This window comes from Cydia splendana, chromosome 24 (assembly GCF_910591565.1).
Source record: "Cydia splendana chromosome 24, ilCydSple1.2, whole genome shotgun sequence".
In the NCBI taxonomy this organism is placed as follows: domain Eukaryota; kingdom Metazoa; phylum Arthropoda; class Insecta; order Lepidoptera; family Tortricidae; genus Cydia; species Cydia splendana.
This window is the reverse complement of record NC_085983.1, coordinates 4,755,929-4,776,886: the sequence shown is the minus strand read 5'-3', so window position 1 is coordinate 4,776,886 and position 20,958 is coordinate 4,755,929. Positions and strand designations below refer to the sequence as shown.

The window sequence follows — 20,958 nt, the reverse complement described above, 5'->3', positions numbered from 1 at the left end:
TCAACAATCAAATTAATTAAATAGGTAAGTACGTCACGTGTGACATGAACAGACAAGGAAAGCAAGATTAAATGCATTGTTTCTCTTTCATCTTTCAATGGAACGCTTTTACCCTCAAAGGAGGCTAGTGGTCAATACTAAACTAAAAGTCCAATCTAAAAAAAAACATGATGGGTCACTGACCTGTCCCAGTAAAGTGAGGTAGTGTGCGTGAAGTGCGCTTGTGTGTGAAATGGGGTAAATTGACAGAATCTGAAATTTTACCCACCGCTACCGTCGCCTTAAGTGAAATGTTGTGGGCAGGTTATACCTAGGTAAGTTGAACAAACACATGTTCCAAATAGGGAAAATACAAGATGCGACATGACATGCAGGTTCTGCCAGAAGTCAGAGGAGACTGCTTTGCACATTCTCTGTTCCCGCGGACCACTTAATGTCCAAAAGAAGTACCTACCTAGGGCGACACATACTGGAACCCTATGAAGTACAGAGCATTACGGCCCAAAGAATCTGGAATTTCCTGGATTCAACGGGCATTTAGTAGTGAATTTTAAAGGGCCGTCACAATAGATCACAGCTTGGTCGAAGTGGCACTCAAAGGCCCGCAACACCCCAATAATAATAATAAATAAACCCGCGGGGGCAGCTTGTGGCGAGCTGACGGTGAGTGGCGACACCGCGGACCCCTATTCCAGAGGGCACTTTCATCTGGCCCTCGCCTCTGTGCTTGCCTTGACTGGCCGGCCAGAGTGGAGTCGCAAGAGCGGGACCTATGCTCCAGGTTGGAAGTGTAAAATGTCATAACGCCGGCGGGTTGCTGAACGGATTACCGGGATCTGGCTACCGCAGACTCACCTCTCGACAACCTTACAGCCACTCCAAAGTGTTGCCCTGTTGTCGCACTGTGCGTGCGGCCATTGCGGGGCCCACTCTATGAGTTGGCAAGTCACCACCTGTCTCATACAATTTTGAGACTGATTGTCACGGCAGGTGTCCGCTAGTCTCCTCCCATAGCCCGATATCCAGTCCATCCAACATTCAAATCTATAGCCTATGACCTTAGTTCCCATCGCAGCACAAAAGTGCTGCACTGCAATAGTCTTTGCACCTGGCGGGGACCATCTCCGGATGTATCATATTGTGCGTTCGGGGATGGTATCCGCCACGTGTATCCCTTGCCTTTAGATTAATTTGTCTTAAAGGGCCTCTGCGCTGTTGGCTTCGGCCCCACGCACGCCTCCCAAAGGTCCGGGACCCCATGGTCCCGAGATATGGAAAGACAGACAAATAATAAATAATAATGCCTATAGGTACAGTTTTTTATTGATTATAAGGCTCCCGTTTTTTTACTTTCGAAATATGGAACCCTAATAACGCTTAGTCGCCATCTTTATTAGCTTGAAAATGCCGCCAATGTACTGCAAATAACATCAAAGAGCCTTGACAGTTGACTCGTATGATTAAATTAGCATTGTCATGCGATTTCACGTCATTTTGAATATCATTGTATCACATTATATCATCTATTGTCATTGGACAGAGACCCCAAAAAGGGTAGACTGGCAATCGATACACAATGTGCGTAACTTATATTGAACATGCAACTACTTTACGGCTACCACGACTTTAAACACTGACATCGCTAGCGTGAGCGTAATTTACTTCCTATGCATCTCGATCTCGCTCGTACTGGCATATTAGTGCGAGCTGCGAACGAGATTGTATAGAAAGTAAGTTAATACAGACTATATGTCAGTTTGACACCGATAAAACAGACCTGGAAAGGCTAATAAACTCTGATTTAATAGTACCCTGTCCGTTAGATTGCAATAAAATTTGGCTGGCTTGAAGAGCTTCTTTATTCTGGGTGGAATAGGTAATACGAAATTACAACATGTCCCGAAAAAATGTACCTAATGTAATTTTCCGTTGTGGAAGATCTTTTACGGCATACTACAGTGAAATTGAGCTTATATTGTACATAATGGGGAACTCTATCTATGCACCAAATTTTATAGAACTTTAAAGAAAAAAAATCTACAACAAAATACAGCCAAAGAGTTTAAATAAAACTATAGGACACTATTTGTCCTTATTAGTTGCTTGTCTCTGGTTGGCAAGATCGCGTGCTACCACGTCATAGAGTCTGTGCGGAAAGAGAAGAGTCGTAGCAGAAACGGGAACTAACATTTTAAATTTTATAATATATGGCAATCAAACCTTTGACACCTGTCTTGTAAAAAGTAAACAAACTTCTGTCATTGTATATTTAGATTTAAAAAAACCGCAAGTTTTACGTATAAAATATTATCAAAACACGATAAAACCGTACATAAAACCACAAGGAAAATTATATTTAACATTGATCGGTTTTGTCAGCGGGAAGAAAACTGCTAAAAGCCAACTACCTACACCTACCTACCTGCAAAAAGTCGCGGAACGTGTTTCCGCTATTCACGGGTATTGATGTTGTATTTAATATTAAATAATTACCTATTTAATAAGCCCTCTAAGTAACTTGTCTCCAGTACATAATCGGTAAGTATATTCATTCAAAATATATTAATTTTCATAAATATACAGGTCATTCATGATCTTTAAAATAACTGACAAATAGTCTTGATACTTGCCATTTTATGCATATTTATATGTAAATTTTTTTTTCAGGATTGTGTAATCCTACCTACCTACCTACGATAAAAGACCGCTAAGTAGGTGATATGCAAGAATTCGTAATCTACGTGCCGGATTCAAGCAAATCCAGTTCAGATGAAGATAGTTCTATGAGTGTCCCTGCTTGTTCTGAAGCTAGCTCAAACATAAGTGACATTGAATATTTTAATTCAGACTTCGATTACAAAGAATAAAACTTTTTCTTATAAAATATTTATTTATTTGTAAGTTCGTTTACTAGGTTCTGAATAAAACTTTTTCTAATAAAATATTTCTTTATTTGTAAGTTCGTTTACTAGGTTCTGTTAGTTACGAAATTATATTTCATATTTAGCAGTGACTTTACGGCGAAGTAAAATATCGTGAGATAAGAGAACCGGACATATCCCAATAAGGCCTACGTACTTATGCACTATTATTATTCATATTCATATGTGACGTCCCACGGTCAAAGGTACCTTATGGCGGGTATGGAGTTATGCATACCCCAGTAATCTACAATAAATAAGCTATCGATAACACAAAAGATCAACCTACTAGGTTGCGTAGTTACAGAGATATGATTTTTTGAAAATAATGTTGTGAAATGAGCAACTTTACGATAGAGAAGTTTTAAGTTTAGCCGCCTAAAAAACTATGTTCCTGAAGTAAGTTACATAGTTGACAACAAATAATAATACCTTATATATCTGAGATTAAAAAAATATTGCGACTTGTTCTGTAATGCAAATAGAAACTTTTGATATCGACTGATTTATGTGTATACTAACCAATCTCTTGCAAATAAAGTTTTATTTCATTTTCACGATTGATTGCAATGAGCTCTCAAGATTTAAATTTTATCTATTAGAAAACGACACTGACAGACAGTTTAAGCAAAAAACAATACCGATTTAGAGGTGAAAATGTATTTTCTGACTTTTTCATATAAAATCACAAAATTGAATATTTTTACTTTTAATGTGACACACAATCAATTTTTCTGAGCACATATGAAAGAAATTCTGTCATTCAAATGAAATAAATCCTAAAACCCCAACTAAATACTATATTTAACCCCTTATGCCACTTTAAACTTACATAACAATAACAGTATTTGCTCCATACATTTACGAAAAGGTACCTTATGGAAATAAATCGAATAATACATCACTACAAAATATCAATCATATTACAGTTTATCTTTTATGAATAGAAAATATTAATTTACATTAAACTGCCCCAAATTTAATTAGTTCTTCGTCATAATAATCTCAAAAAAGACCAATAATTTGTATGTAATGAAAAGGTACCTTGTGATTAAGTTACATGATGAGGCATGATGATGATGGAACAGTTAGAATAAACTAATAATATTTTGGTAATGGTATAAATCGTCTATTTCTTATCAATAATATATTTCGGTTGCTATTGAAGATAAGCGGCATTGAGGTTCAATGACCTCAGATATTCCATAAGGTAATGCGTCGGGTATTAGCATTTTTCAGCAAACCAATGGCTGATTTACTGCATGCGACCAAACCAAATCAAGATTATTCTAGTTAAGAAAGACTTGACGAGAGTAACTTTGGTATAATAGCAGGCTACTTGGATTTGTGATGTCGGTCTATGTACGGTTATAATATTTGCGAGGCGCCCCAACCAGAACTGAAATTATCAAATTAGTTTTGCAGAATGCTAATACAGTTCTCTACCAAACTTCTTTTCCCGTATTGACTAGTTTTTTTGGGAATATTCAATCTTTTTTCCATAAGGTACCTTTTCTACTAAACTCTGAGACGACATTACTAGGCTTATAACTAACTTATAACAAAAATAAAAACAGGTAAACAAACGTTACGCATTAAGGTTTCAGATCACACAATAAAAAAAAATTGAGCATTTTTTCACCTCTTTACAATACATTTCATATCTCCGAAACTAGAAACCCTCATAAGGTACCTTTTCCCGTGGAACGTCACATATTTATTATTAATAATATACACATACATTACAAGTCAAGTTTACAATGGGTGAAATATATGCCAGATAGTAAAATTACAGTTCTATTGCCCAATTTCTACCCGATCTACCCGGGTTTGTATTAAAATAACTGTTGGACTGCACAGATTAGGCAAATAGGCAGTACATAAATGAGACTCTATCTTGTTTGGTACTAAAATTACAGTTGTATTGGGCAGATTCTTAACTAGTTTTAGCAGTTTTGTCAATCGCACTGTCACTTTTTCTGTCACTGAGACATAAAAACAAGAGTTTGTTTTCAAAAGAAAACTAGTGCCTGCGCTAAGTCAGAGGATTGAGTTGACGAGCCGACACCACCACCAGGGTCCGTTTAGTAAGCCGTGGTAAAAAACCGGAACAAAAGGGATTCAAGTATCATGACCTTTAGTGTCGTACTATAATCACGTGACCAGTGTTGTCAGCATAGCAAAAACCATAAAATAACACTGGCGCGCCCTCAAATCCCACGACTCTTCTCTTTCCGCACAGACTCTACCACTTTAAAGGGGTCTAGACTTAGACTTAGAACTTTAGAGTACCTACTTGTGTGTCGTTCCGAATAAAAAGGGACTTAAGAGAGACCAATTATTACGCGCGCCACCAGTTTGACACTGACATATTCACTAGCGTGTGCCTAACTTACTTTATATACATCTCGCTCGTACTTGCATATTAGTGCGAGCGAGCTGTATCTATAGAAAGTAAGGAACGCAGACGTTAGCGAATAGGTATATTATGTCAGTTTGACACTAATAGAAGTTAAACTTTCGTGACACATATTTTAAAATATTACAAATACGGTTTAATTAACTCACGTAATTATTCGTCGATATTGGCGACAAGTTTCGAACTCTACAGTTTGACAGACGTGATAAGTGATAAGGCTACTGGCGGCTTAGCCAAGGTGACAATCGCTTGCGCTTCGCCATCGAATCGCTTTGTCTCTCTATCACTCGTCCATATTAGTGTGACATTGACAGTTGCGCTTCGTTCGCTACATATATAGCGTTAGCGATTGGCATGCTGGGGCCGGGTCCCTTTTACCTGGCACGCCACATTTTTCTTCACCGACGCCGGCGCGGGCGCACCGTTTCTCAGCAAGCATGCGGAAAGTCCGTTACTATCTATTTTTAGTGCATCGCGCATCGGACCATGTGTCCAACCGAACCAATTTACTGGATTCAGGAATACTGGGACATTGACTGTAAGAGAAGAAACAGTAACAAAAGTTGTCTTCTGTTCCCTAAATTTCAGAATACAGGAATAAATAATAATAGGAACCTAATTCCTAGTTGTGACTTACCTATATCCATCACTAGGGCATTACATCTAAACATTTCCTATCATTATAAATGCAGTATTGATTGGCGTGTCCAGACGGGGACAATTTTTCGCCAATCTGATTAAATTGACCGATCAAATCAGACCGACCGAATTCAACCGCCGATTATGACCGATATTACCTACCGATACAATGGGGTGCGGACGCAAGAATACCAAAATGTGACGCTAGTATTAGCGTATGGGGGCATTTTTTAAATTTAGAGCGCTCAAATATCACCATAAATATAAAATTGGTGAAAGTGGCCAAATTGGCGTGTGCGACCGCCCCACCTGATTTGATTGGTCAATTTAATCAGATTGGCGAAAAATTGTTCCCGTCTGGACAGGCCTTTATATGAATATTTATGGACACGAAACCGTCAAAACGTTGGGAAGGTGGAAGTCGCTTGTACATTTTTAATTTGTTAGCTTTCTGATTTGCATCTGCTTTCACAGGATGTGCATCCGTAAACATCTATACATATTAATAACTGGACAGTTAGGATTGTTTATATTTATGTCTTTCCGGTTACTAAATTTAGCTTACTACTGTAGTGAGTGTTTAGTTTACTAAAGGGGCCCATTAATTAACAGTCCGCCGGACGGTATCGGCCTGTCGGTTGTTCGGAACTGTCAAAATTTTGTTCTAACTGACAGGCCGATACCGTCCGGCGGACTGTTAATCAGTGGGCCCCTTTAGGCACCCTACGCCACACCTATCGTGCGCGGCGCGCCATCGTGATCCTTGCCGAAATGCCCGAAGGTTGAAATTCGGCTGTAGCCGCGCGCGTCAGCTGACGTCTTTGAATATAATAGAGCGCGAGCCCGGAACAGATTTCCGTGACCAATCGCCTCCCGGGTAATAACTCGTATACTCGTAGTGGTTAACGGCTATGTATGATGAACCCTCATGGACATCAGCTGCCACTCCGTTGGTGGGTTGAGGAATGGCAGCCACCGAAACATGTAATTAAATAAAATGAATTTTGTCATCGCCTCCCGTTTATGTTCGTAAACGCGTTACTGGCTTGAATTAGCTTAATAATCGCTTGTCCTTATCTGTCATTTTGACTTTTGTATTTGTATGAAAGGGATCAAAAACATAATTTAACTAAATCAGGCCCGTAAAGATTTATGAATAAGGGGGTAAGTAAATAAGTACCTGCGTTATTATATCACATATGGATTATTATTTCTGGAATAAATAATTTCATTCATTCATTTCATTCATTCATACATTCATTCATTCATTATATCAAGTTCGTATGGACAAAAGCAGAAACATCGGCAAACGATGCCATATGCCATATAAAGCATAGAATTACATACATAATATATTAAAAGTGGAAACACACTGTCTCGGACGTGGATCGAAATCGCGACTCTGGACCAGTTTAATTAGAAAAAAATGCTTTGCAAATAAATTAAGCTAATTTGGTTATTAATTCTGCTGATTCTCCTCTAAGCTAGGTTCCTGGAACGGAGTAGATTAGGCGGTTATCAAAATGCCGCATCCGGAAACCGCATCAGTGTGATAACTGATTTGGGTTATGTTTTTGAAATAAGGCAAAATTAAATTCATAGCCTAAAGGGGCCCACTGATTAACAGTCCGCCGGACGGTATCGGCCTGTCAGTTGTTCGGAACTGTAAAATTTTGTTCTAACTGACAGGCCGATACCGTCCGGCGGACTGTCAATCAGTGGGCCCCTTTAGAGAATATTCGAACACATTTTACGACACTATCTCATTTTGTTCTTTGTTATATTGAAGTTGGTGCAAACTTAAGCGTACACACACTCTAATGTCGTTCGCAGACACTGCTGTATCAATAAAAACCTAATTTATTATTATTTCATGCGAACCCAAGCTTGTAACATATGTTAGACATCTTATATGGCTACATGGCTTCCGCATGACATCATTAAATTTAGTGTAAGGTTCCACGCGTGAGGAAACTAGGGAAGGCCTAGTTTACCCTCTGGAAAGTCAGATGGCAGTCGCTTTCGTAAAAACTAGTGCCTACGCCAATTCCTGTGATTTCCAAACGGATCCCAGGCTCCCATGAGCCGTGGCAAAATGCCGGGACAATGCGAGAAAGATGAGTGTAAAAGGTTTCGTGTTGTAGGTTTCAATTCAATAAAGAATGGTTTTATTTATCTATATCTATATGGGGCATTATCTATGAAAAGGGACCTTATTGTCGATGGCGCTTACGCCGCACAGCGTCGCGGTCGCGCGGCATTGTATTTATATCGGAGCATAATAATATTAATAATGGCGTAAGCGCCATCGACAATAAGATCCCTTTTCATAGGAAACGTCACATATATTTATATAAATCAGAAACGTCTGTAAACCATACCATATATACCTGGAAATAATGGAAAAGTGGGACTTTTTCCACCGAGCCGAGTTTGCTCGAAGTCAGGAGTCTCCCCACAGCTCCCCACTGCTTGTGGTGAAAAAAATTTTGTTTCACTCGCTAAACTCGTGGTTTAATTTTGGAATCTTTCGCTTGATCGAGTATCAATATTAGCACGAGCGGTTAAACAACAACTTTGCCCCCTTGTAAAACAAATAGGTACCTATTCTCTAAAAATAATTTAGGTTGTTTTGGTATTATACGTAATAAACAAGGAAAGTACGATTTTTCCTGTTTGCCATCATTTATAGTTTTTACTCAATTTTCGGCTACGTATAAGTACCTAGTATTTAATTAAAAATTATAACAACATATAATATTCTATATTGTAATGTTTTTACGTTTTAAAAAAAAATTAGACCTCATTATTAAACTCTACAGTAGAGTCAACCATTTAAGCGCAAATTAGATCCCTTCCACACTTGCTATCGGCATCAAATACTTTTTCGTTCGAAACTTATTTAAGAAACAACACCTATCCTTCACAAATGACACAATCATAAAAAATGTGAAACCCGAAACATTCATTCACCGCTTCACATGCCGGTAAAAAAACAAATAACTTACCGCCATCCTGTTATAAATCCAAATAATCCACAACACTACACGATAACACAACCACGAAACTTTAACAGTAAATTAAACATAAATTTCATATAAAATTGTAGGTTTTATTCACAGAATTTTATGAAAAAGTTGTCATGCATGCCGGTCGCGTCCGCGCGCTTCGGGAGTGGTTCGAATTTTAAAATTCAGTGACGCGCGCCCGGCGGAGACCGACGTCATGAAACAACCGGTTTGGCAGACACGCATTGTGGAAAAAAGCGAAAAAAGCGCTCTAAGTTTTTAATTATTATTTTTTACCACACACGCTCGTAAAGGCTCCCTTTATTCATCAAAAACTGATGACAAAGTTGTATTTTATCCAGAAGTAAATTGATTCACATTTTGAGTTTTTTTCCTACCTAGAGTTAGACCAAGAAAAGTCTGCAACGATTTTGATAGCACACGCAGTGCAAGTGTTATTTTAACCGTCAAACTTCTATGAAATTATGTTGTATAGTATAAATAACACTTGCATGTGCTATCAAGATCGTTGCAGAGTTATCTTGGTCTAACTCTATTTACACTCTGGCAAGCCAACTTTGTTAGTAATAAAAGGCACGAAATTTAAAAAATATGGGAGATCGATCTAACGCGCCTACATTTTTCAAATTTCTTTTTAAATGAAGTCGGTAGCATAATTTATTTTTCACCACACCAGCTCGGAAAGGCTTACTTTGCACTTCAAAAACGAATAGCAAAGTTGCACTTTGCTATCAGTAATTCACATGTGAGGCAAAGTAATCAAATACAAATTTTGAGTTGTTTTCTTATGTTTGCTGGTAGAATTAACTTTTAAATGATGATTTTGGATGATAAATATTTAATAACATTCATTTGAATTTGATTTGGTTTGATTTTGTTTGATATTTTACATTTAATATTTGCTTCGGGTTGGTGTGGTGAAAATTTTTGTGTTTCACTTGGGGGCAAATTTTGTTTAACCCTCGTGCTTTGAAACCCTCGCAACGCTCAAGATTCCATTTTTCGAACCACTCACTACGCTCGTGGTTCAATTTTGGAATCTTTCGCTTGCTCGGGTATCAATATTAGCACGAGCAGTTAAACAAGAACTTTGCCCCCTTGTAAAACAAATAACTATAACTTATTTGCTTTGCGCGTGTCTTGAACCCTGCTCAATTTTGGAATATTTCGCTTGCTCGGGTATCAATATTTTAGCATAAGGGGAGAAACTGGAACTTTGCCCACCTTTTTAAAACAAATAAGTAGGTAACTATATTGACTATAATGTGATGTAGTTTCCGACCATACAAATTATGATCATGCATTCAGTGGTAATTGAAAAATTGAAAATTGAAAATTATATATTTAGGTAAAGGTTTCGTTTAAACAATACAGTTAATGGAGTCTCCTAGTAAGTATAATATACCTGTGACAGGAGACCCCGCTCTTCCCAGCTAACATTTTTGTTCTAACAATTTATTCGTTATACATTTAAACGAATAAATTGTTAGAACAAAAATGTTAGCTAGGTAATAAACAGTTTATATAAGAAACTATATATATTTTAGTGTAATGCTATTTTAGAATGGTTCATAAGTAGTATCTATAACCCTTTCACTTTATCCAAATTCTTATAGGCGATTTACATTCGCGGCTCGTGGGTTCGGCTCGCGGCTCGCACGAGAATGTAAACGCCTATTATACTTATAGCCGGAGCTAGCCACGGAAATAGGTAAGTATGCAATTTATAGAGCAACGAAATCCCTCTAGTTAGTGTGCCATACTATCATTATTAATTAATTCGGGCGCCTGGCAGCTGTTCAGCGGTGGGTGCGGGAGTGGATGGGCAACAAAGGGGTTGTAAAATCAATTGAAGGTGTGCAATTTATAGAGCTCTGAGTTTGGTGTGATATAATAGCTAATTATGTATTTAATTCAAATATAACAATGCCAGGCGTTTTATTTGGGGGAAAGTATTGCCAGGTGATGAAAATACACAATCACTTGTGCGCCTGCAGGAAGATCACGAGCAAATTGCACCTGACTCACAATCTATGCGTAAAGCAATTGTAAGTACTTCCTGCAGGCGCACAAGTGATTGTGTATTTTCATCACCTGGCACTACTTTTCTCCCAAATAAAACGCCTGGCATTGTTATATTTGCATTAAATACATAATTAGCTATTATATCACACCAAACTCAGAGCTCTATAAATTGCACACCTTCAATTGATTTTACAACCACTTTGTTGCCCATCCACTCCCACACCCACCGCTAGACAGCTGCCAGGCGCCCGGATTAATTAATAATGATAGTATGGCATACTAACTAGAGGGATTTCGTTGCTCTATAAATTGCATACCTATTGCCGTGGCTAGCTCTTAGACGATTACTTTCTATCCAATTGCACTTCAAGTCGCGGGCTAAAGTTGTTAACAAAACCAGCGCCCTAAAGCGCTTGAATCGCTTGACGATCGATTGTATCAAAGGGGCTCGTCTTCAACGTAGATGCGCGTGCGACGCGCGTCCAATAAGGGATTAAGCGCCATTTAAAAAGAGTCAGTTACGTCATTAAAGTATTCGTAGGCGTTTTGCTTCTTTTGAAACTGGAAAGTGTTGCGTTTGCGATCGCCTTGACTTCCAAAATGAACTTTTAGGCAGATGCCCGCCAAGCGACGAGCAGCGAATAGTTTTTGGCGACTTAATAGTGTAACAAGATAGTTTTTAAAATATATAATTATTTAGGTACCTACCAGCACTTTTGCCTATAAAATAAGGTGTTATTTCATTTCATAGTAATTGTATTGCCTGAAGAATAGTCGAGTTGACAAACACATGTGTGTCTTTGTAGTGCGTATAATCTGTATCTTCAGATATTTAAATAAATGTAAACAAACAATTTGTACATTTTCGGGTAGTTGTAACATTTATTGGTTAAGCATGGGTTAAGCAACCAAATACGAAAACGCCTGGATCAGTCAATGAACGACCTGACAAGACACTAAAACGAAGTCTACACACAAAGCTTCTTTTTAAATGGAATAGGAATGAAATAGAATATGTTTTTGAGTGTTAAAAACTTAAGTTTTTTTTATCCGTATTTTATACTTACCCCACCAGGCCCTATTATTTATCTATGACAACATTAGAGAAAGAGACAAGCTTATTTATCAGCGAGGGCGACAGCCTTTTATTACATACTGCCAAGTCGGTGCAGAATTAGGACAGACTATGTTACCCCAAATTAGAAATGGGCCGAATTAAACGGCATATTTTTCTATGTTCGTATTCGGCCGAATAGTTCGGTTCGAACTGCCGAATATTTACCAATAAACAAATTCTTTTTAAGGGCGTCCGCTAGCTGGCGCACTTTGCAGTCAGGCATGAGACGGTTCCGTTTCTTTTCATAAACATTCCCGCTCGGTCCAGAGGAAAAGAGACAAAAACACATGGGGAGTGCAGATCGCGGACCTGTATGAACTTGTTTTCAGTTCAGTTTTTCATAAATAAATAAAAAAATAAATATTAGGGGACATCTTACACAGATCAACCTAGCCCCAAACTAAGCAAAGCTTGTACTATGGGTGCTAGGAGACGATATACATACTTATATAGATAAATACATACTTATATACATAGAAAACACCCATGACTCAGGAACAAATATTAGTGTTCATCACACAAATAAATGCCCTTACTGGGATTCGAACCCAGGACCATCGGCTTCGCAGGCAGGGTCACTATCCACTAGGCCAGACCGGTCGTCATAGACCATGGATTGGATATTGTAGTAGTAGTAATGATATTATGATTATTAAATAACAAACAACTAAATCCTTATTATAATTTCATTTATTAAAACATACATATTATTTACATTTAGGTACACGTTAGAAGCACACTTATGGACATGTACAGTACAATTTCCGACACATTTTGTACCTTGTCAAAGTGGCAATAGTAAGTATGAGGTCTCTGGCGACATTCATATTGAATGTCACTGTGACAAGGTATGAAATGGGTCGGAAATTAAACTTAAATACTTAATTAAGAGTTTAATTCATACGTCAGTACGAGCGAGATGCATAGAAAGTAAGTTACGTAGAAGTTAGCGTATATGTCAGTGTCGACACTGTCAGTGACTCGTGGTAAGGGTACTTGACTTGTCTACTTGTCTAACCCCGGATGGCTATTTCCAAAAGTTAGCAGCCCTCTTGGTTAGACTGTCGGTTCGTGTACGCTTCGGATGTGCTTCTTTAAACTAGAAGCAGTCAAGAATGTCTGAAAATAAAAAGTTTAATTAGGCCCAAAAGAATTAACAAAGCTATAATTAGCCTCATGCATGAAGTTTATATTTGAACGAAAAATGGCAGTACGATTTGTACGGTAAGATATCGCTTGGGCTCCTCCCTTCCGACGTGTCGGAAGCCGGTGGTGCTCGAAGAATATCAAAGATTACTTTTTTTTTATAAAAGAGATGTTTAAAATTTAAAAATAGAAAATTGTACCTTCTGGCAAAGAGTACAGGAGTTAGGTTCCCTCGTATGCACGGAGCTGATGTGAGACGCCAGTAGTTTCTCTGAAATGAAACTTTTCAGGCAGTGGTGGCACGAGTGACTGAAATATTAGATAGAATAATAATAATTACTTCATTATTCATTTGCAATTTGTATACACTTTTAAAAACACAATATATATTCAAGATTTCGATAGGTGATATGGTATCTCAGTATACTCAGGTTGGTTTTTGCCTCGAACGCCCGCATATCTTACATGAATATGGTTTGAAACCATACTAATGCGAAATGTGCAGTTCCGAAATACGAAGGCTATACTTTACTTCAGAGAAAGCTGACATACCATTATTAAATTAATGCAACCAGATAAGGTCTACAGTAAGTACATACCTACAATAGAAAAAAAATCCCCTGACTGGGTCTCATGTTGCGCCTTAATTTTGTAAATGTAACCTGTTTTTATTTGTACCAACATGAACAATAATGATAATATGATTATTAAATCAAAAACTTACGTTTTCTTTCCTACATGTGAAGCGCTTTCCAACAGATGTCGCCTTAGTCCTTTCCTTGTTTTATAAGATTTGTCGCATTCGACGCAGTAATGCGGACGGGCTTGGGCGTGTGCCGCTAGGTGGTAACGTAGATTAGAGTTCGAAGCGAAGGAGCGTCCGCATAGTTCGCAGGTGTATGGTTTTAGGCCGGTGTGAGTCCTGGAAGGGAGTATTCAATTTATTTTACTATATCTTTACCCTCAGTTTTACAAAAAAAAATATTTGCAACAAAAAAAACTTTCGTTTTTTTGAAGTATTATCACGTTATAACGTTTTTGTGGAGTTTAGCAACGATATTCATAAAAAACCGGATAAATACGACAGACGACAGACAGACGGACGGACGGACGGACAGACAGACGGACAACAAAGTAATCGTATAAGGGTTCCGTTTTTTTTCCTTTTGAGGTACGGAACCCTAAAAAAGGACCCCCAAGTATCAAAAATTGACATTTTACAATCCTGTGACCACAAAATGTGTGGGGCAGTACATATTCCAAACTAGGAGGCAGGATTTTTTAAATCCCTCGAGTTAGGGCTCATACGGTGATTATGAACTTGGAAAGTTAGCGTCGACAATGAAAGTGTCTCTAATATCATAGAGAACAGTGTCGACTACGAAATAACTCGCGATTTGGTAAGAAAACTGATGTATGGAGTTACCACTATTTCCTTACTTAGGTATATTTCTCTATGCTAATATGTATTTAAGTACAGTTGCTAAGCGGGAGAGGTGTTTTAAATTACCTTGACGCCCTCTTATTCTCTTAACAATAAAGTCGTGTCAAGATCATTTTGAGCACCTCGCCCGCTTAGCAACGATTGCTGCCGACTGTACTTATTTTATTACCTGGTATGTATGGCGAGTCGCTGCTTGGTCTGAAACTTCTGATTGCAATACGAACACACAAACTTCTTTTCTTTTCTGTAGTGCACGCCCCTTAAATGGTTGTCCAGCGAATTCTGGTTTCTGTAACATAGTTTATACATATTCACTTTGAAACGTGTAGGTACATATTTCCAAAAATATACACAATGGCGTTCCAACAGTTTTATTGTCTGTGGAAAGATGGCAGTAAATTTACAGTGGCTACATAATTTACTTTGACAATCCTATACACTCTATTCTCTTTGCTAAAACTAATCTGACGACCTGTCTGGCTGGCCTAGTGGGAGTGAGCCTGCCTATGAAATCGATAGCCCCGGTTTCGAATCCTGGTAAGGGCATTTATTTGTGTGATGAGCACAAATATTTGTTCCGGAGTCACGGGTGTTTTCTATGTATTTAAGTATTTATAAATCTTTACAAAGTTTTTCAGCAGTTTTTAATTGTATGTTTTTTTTTTGTGGACTCAGCTTTTAGAATTATTTCAAACTTAAAGCCGACGATTATTTTTCTGGTCATATTTTTAACCATTTGATATAGAAAAAGTAACTCCTATACCTACAAATCTTCAGAAAACTCGCGTTTGAACGGGACGACGGTAGACAATGTCATGGAATGCTCCAATACATAATTTAATATCACACTAAACTCTCGCGTTTTGTACACATTTTTAATTACACAACCGGGTCTACCGTGATATACTTTCATTATTTTTACCTTAAATTCACGGGTGGTCACGGAAACATTGACGTCCCAGCAAATATGTCAACGGGGATATAAATGAAACACCACTAAACTACCCGAAATTAGTTTATAAAAATGTTCGGGGTAGACAAAGAAATTGCAGCTACCCGTTAAAGTTTAATGTTTATTGCCCACGGCCAGGGGTGCGAAATTCCTGACTTCGGCCAAACTCGGCTCCGCTCGGCTCAGCATTGCTCCGAGCAATTATCAGGGTTGACACAACTTGAAGTCCCTTTGCGTGCACGACCACAGATAAGATAATGGCTTGAATTTTGACAACCCTAAATAGCCGAAAGGGATAGTGCCATACATTAGAAAGGGACAGCATGGTTCGACCCTGAACCGCTGTCAAACTTCGGTTTTGTAGGAAGTTTCCTTTCTGTACGGTAGTACTATTATTTATTCTGTGCCACGGCACAACACGCAACGGTCACTGTATCCGTACACTGGTCCGAAGATATATCCGTATAAATATTTTGTTTAATATTGGACTCACGTGAATATTTTCCCGCAGAGCGAACACACGCCAGGACAGGCCTGTCCGCACTTACGCCGGTGGCTGTCGCAATCGCTATACCTGCAATTTAAGACAATACAGGCACATAATAAGGTATAGATTTTTATACAGAACTAGCGACCTGCCCCGGCTTCGCACGATACACCTAAACCTTCCTCAAGACTCACTATATTGATAGGTGAAAACCGCATGAAAATCCGTTCGGTAGTTTTTGAGTTTATCACGAAAATACATAGATACATAAATAAAATAAATAAATAAATATTAGGGAACATCTTACACAGATCAACCTAGCCCCAAACTAAGCAAAGCTTGTACTATGGGTGCTAGGCGACGATATACATACTTATATACATAAATACATACTTATATACAAAGATTACAACCATGACTCAGGAACAAATATCTGTGTTATCACACAAATGAATGCCCTTACTGGGATTCGAACCCAGGACCATCGGCTTCGCAGACAGAGTCACTACCCACTAGGCCAGACCGGTCGTCAACATACACACAAACAGACGCGGCGGGAGACTTTGTTTTATAAGGTGTAGTGATGAGCTAGGCCTGAATGAATTACCTCACCCCACGTCAGCAGGCTTTAAATTTGACCGAATCTCAGTTCAACTGTCCATGTATTATGCTAGTCAATTTCAGTAAATAATTATAATTTTAATTATAAGTGTCTTCGATCAACATTGAGCCGTAACTTGAGTCGAATAACTTCAAACTCGGGTAAATCCATCTGTCAGATTATGCGATGTTGGTATTAAGAAAAGGTAGACTAGATATTTGCTGTGAGGTGAGGATCGAATGGATTTACCCCAGTTTGAAGTTAAGAGACACACTTTTGTATAGTACACTAGTAAATAAAATAAACGCATACCGTGTAACGACGGCGCCGCACAGACGGCACGTAAAGCGACGCGCATGTGCCAACACGTGCTGGGAAAGAACTAAAGATGTGCTGAACCGGAGACGGCATAACGGGCATTCGTGTGGACTGTGGGACTATATAAAAAATATGGTACAAAAACACACTGAAAATAAATGAAAATTAGACACATTTTTGTGGCTTTTTTCTAGAGATGCACCGGATATCCGGTTACTATCCGGTATCCGGCCTATCCGGTCCTATTTTTACTATCCGGCCGGATACCGGATAGTGACCTACTATCCGGCCGGATACCGGATAGTAATTTTGCTTGATTTTGGAGTCAACAAATTGGATTTAAGAAACAGTGACGGTCATAATCGTACTCGTTTATTATTTTAAAACATTTTAAACATTCCACTATTGCACGCGCACTCATTTTCGAACCTAGAAATGAGTCCACGCGAACTTTCACTACGAAACAGATCAAAGCCTGCACAATGCACACCTGAAAAACCGAAATGAAGGTATAATTTCGCCGGTCGAATATCCGGCGGCCGGATACCGGATATCCGGCCGATGATCAGGCCAAATATCCGGTATCCGGCCAAACAACTATCCGTTGCATCTCTACTTTTTTTCTAACAAACCAACTCTAAGTTAGAGTTGGTATAGTCTACTTTACATGTTAATTATTGCATGCCGCTTCAAGTTTTTTTACAAGGTTACAAGCTTTTATCGCTGACTGTACTTATCTTTCCACAGGCAGCTAATACTCATCAAGACAATTGTAACAACCCAACAAGTTGTTAGTTAGTTAGTTTGCGTTATTTCATCACAGAGTTCCCATGGCCAACTCCTGTCTCCATCATCAGATCACTTCCATATCATCATAATATTGCATATATGCCAAATTTCAGCTCAATCGAAAATCGGGATGTGGGTCAAATTCAGCTTCCAAGATTTACACAATTATACATCAGGGCAAGTTAAATAAAAGCTTGCATTGAAACTTGATTACATGTTGAAACGTGTAAAAATTCAATATAAAACTAAAATTTTACCTCTTACCCTTTTAACCACCATAATATTTCAATCAAGTGTGCTCATGGGGTGTGTAATGATCCGTATAACAATTTTTGATATATTTTCAAAAGATATAACAACTTTTGATATAATTTCATGGTGTATAATCACTTAAACGGTATAATGAACTTTTGATATAACAACAAAATAACTATTTTCATGGGGTATAATGCTTAATGGATATAAAAGCTATTCGATATAACGTTTACTGGGTATAATGAATATTTTTATGAGTATTTATGGTATAATGTATTCTAATGTATAAAAATAAGTTGAGGTTTGTCAGTACTTAAAAAACATTTATTTGTAAAGTAATAAAAAAGTCGGTTCTGGCGCTGTAGGGTCGCAGTTCTACCTAACACTCCTCCTCGCTTCGCTCGTCGTCGTACCTAACTGAGACCTGCCTTAAGTTCGAATACGTAGGTTGTTATAATAGTAGCAAATATTACAAATTATACCAGTACTACATTATGCCAACTGAGCGTTATATCGAACATAATTATATCACATATACGTTATACGCTGTTAATGTTAGATTAGATGTTGTTATATTACAAGTTCATTATACTTGACGATAGTTAGACTCTCTAAGAATATACCATGTATTGTTATAGCAAAAGTGCATTATGTCCCTCAATTGTTATATCGACTAAAAATATATCAAAAGTTGTTATATGGACCGTTACGCACCCGTGCTCATGTCGCCAGGGGGTACGAAGTTATACGAAGTTTTATCTTATTAATCAGACCATGGCGAATTGAGCCCGATTTTGTATGTCTTATATGTATATGGTCAGTCTACGGCAGTTAAAAGGTTAAAAACTTATACCCACCTCCTGATGCCTCAGGTTGTGTTCTTCAAAAACATCTTTAGTCACAAAACTGATGCCACAAAACTCACACTTGTACTTTCTGCTCAAATACTTCTCTGATTTCTTCTTCTCATCCAATTCCGCTCTCTGCTCTTCTACGCTTAACACTTTCAATGTAAAATTATATTGTTCACATTTAGCATGTAATTTAGGATTCACTTTCCTTTTAGGTCTGTCTAATACATCTTTTTCAACTGTTTCATCTGTTTCTTGTACAAAATCATTAAATTCATCATCATTTTCAATATCATTATCTGCTACGTCAATATCTAATGATTCTACTTTTATTTCTTCAATTTTATATTCATTTTCTAAATTATCAACTTGTACATGTTCAGTTTCTTTTAAATCTTTTTGTTTGTTTTTAATTTTATGTTTTCTTTTTAGTTTAGTTTTTCTTATGTCTTTTGTTGGTGAAGGAGGAATGTCTGTATGTTCATTGTGGTGGAAAGAGAGAGCATAATGGCATGTTCTCTGTTCTTCATTATTCTGAAAACGAGATATTTCTTTGAAGTCATGTTGTTTTAGTACTTTACAATGGCAAATTAATTGATATTAATTTCTTTTTGGTTATCTGTTAAAACAGCTAGAATAGAAGAGAATATTACTTGAACTAAAAATAACTTCTGCGCATTTTGCAGGGGCACTAGCGGGAGCATGCATGAAACTGTAAAATAGGCTACTTAAACAAAAAAGTTAACCGTTAACTGGTTTTTTTTTTCTAACTCGGCAATGTCATAAATACTGGATGTAACCTTTGATCCTCTTTTAGTTTTTTTTTCTTAACTAGAATCATTGCTACTATAGAGAGCCAAGGAAATTTAAACTCACAATGTTCTATGTTCTCTGTCGATTTAAGGGTTAAAAATATTATTAATAATACTAATTCTTGGTGCTCACCAGTTTGACCTGAGACAGGTAGGCATGTGACTCCTCAGCAAGTTGCACAAGCCTCGTAATCTTCTTTAACGTGGAACCGCACCAGCCACAGAGCCAAGTTCTTATAGGAGGTTCCTACAAAATAAAATATGATAAGTATACTAAAACAGACACACTTCATCAGAAATAGGCGACAGAACAAAACGACTCGCCGCTCGAAACAACTCTGTCTGTAGAGACATGCCTCGCCCGAGGCAATGTGGCCGCGAATCCGTTTGCGTCGCGAGGCACCTCGTGGCACGCCTACACACGGTGCTTCACTTGGCAATTACTTCGCGAGGCGGCTTATTCTGTGAGGATCCGAATAATAAACATAAGCTTGTAAGTACGTTAATTACGTACATGCATTCCCAAAACATGACTAAAAAACTTATTCAGCGGTGGGTTATCGAACAACCCAATCTGTGTATTGCTGTTCAGACAAATTTTACACAATTTCGAATCAGTTTCACTCATATTTAAAGCATTTATTAAATGTTTATAACTATTTTAGACGTTGATAAGCAGCGTATAATCACAGAAGAAATAATGTATAATCTTATTTCATTTTGACAAGTTTGACAACTTCGTTCAACAACAAAATAGGCCAGTCCAGACGAAGCGAGCAAATCGACCGATTTATAATAATAATAATATATAAATCATTTATTCCAGACAACATCGATCCATAGCTTAGAGGATATAACCAACGGAGACGCCATGTCTAAAATTTTCGGTACAAAATAGTCTGCCGTTTTTTGCGGGGGAGGGGCACATCAAATGTATAGGTACGTCATGTCAGATAAACGTCAGTCCATACATATGGTTGACAAGTTGTTGACCATTGGCCGCCTATTTTCGACAGAGGGGAACGCCTGTTAATGGCGGCTCCATTGTTAATTACTCCGAGATCCATAGTATACATTTAAGATAAAATTAAAAATATAAAAATTAGGTATAGGTATAACATTAAAGATTCATGACTAGACATTACAATCAAAT

At 37.8% G+C, this 20,958-nt stretch overlaps 1 protein-coding gene across 1 annotated transcript; it reads right to left on the bottom strand.

The window, feature by feature from the left end:
- Positions 1-13,100: 13,100 nt before the first annotated feature.
- LOC134802553 (gastrula zinc finger protein XlCGF46.1-like) lies at positions 13,101-20,464 on the bottom strand. The gene is made up of 9 exons (XM_063775209.1): positions 20,320-20,464; positions 19,939-20,052; positions 19,000-19,527; positions 17,093-17,217; positions 16,186-16,266; positions 14,910-15,029; positions 14,021-14,218; positions 13,497-13,605; positions 13,101-13,269 (listed from the first exon to the last, which is right to left on the bottom strand). Exons 1-9 carry the CDS (start codon positions 20,431-20,433, stop codon positions 13,207-13,209), a joined length of 1,452 nt encoding a protein of 483 aa, XP_063631279.1. The 5' UTR covers positions 20,434-20,464; the 3' UTR covers positions 13,101-13,206.
- Between the last annotated feature and the right edge of the window lie 494 nt (positions 20,465-20,958).

Coding starts and splice junctions, on each gene's coding strand:
- LOC134802553 (XM_063775209.1), bottom strand. CDS start 20,433: ATGAGTGAAACTGATTCGAAATTGTGTAAAATTTGTCTGAACAGCAAT. Junction 19,528..19,938: donor ACCTGTCTCAGGTCAAACTG/GTGAGCACCAAG, acceptor TCTCGTTTTCAG/AATAATGAAGAACAGAGAAC. Junction 13,606..14,020: donor TCACATGTAGGAAAGAAAAC/GTAAGTTTTTGA, acceptor CTAATATTTCAG/TCACTCGTGCCACCACTGCC.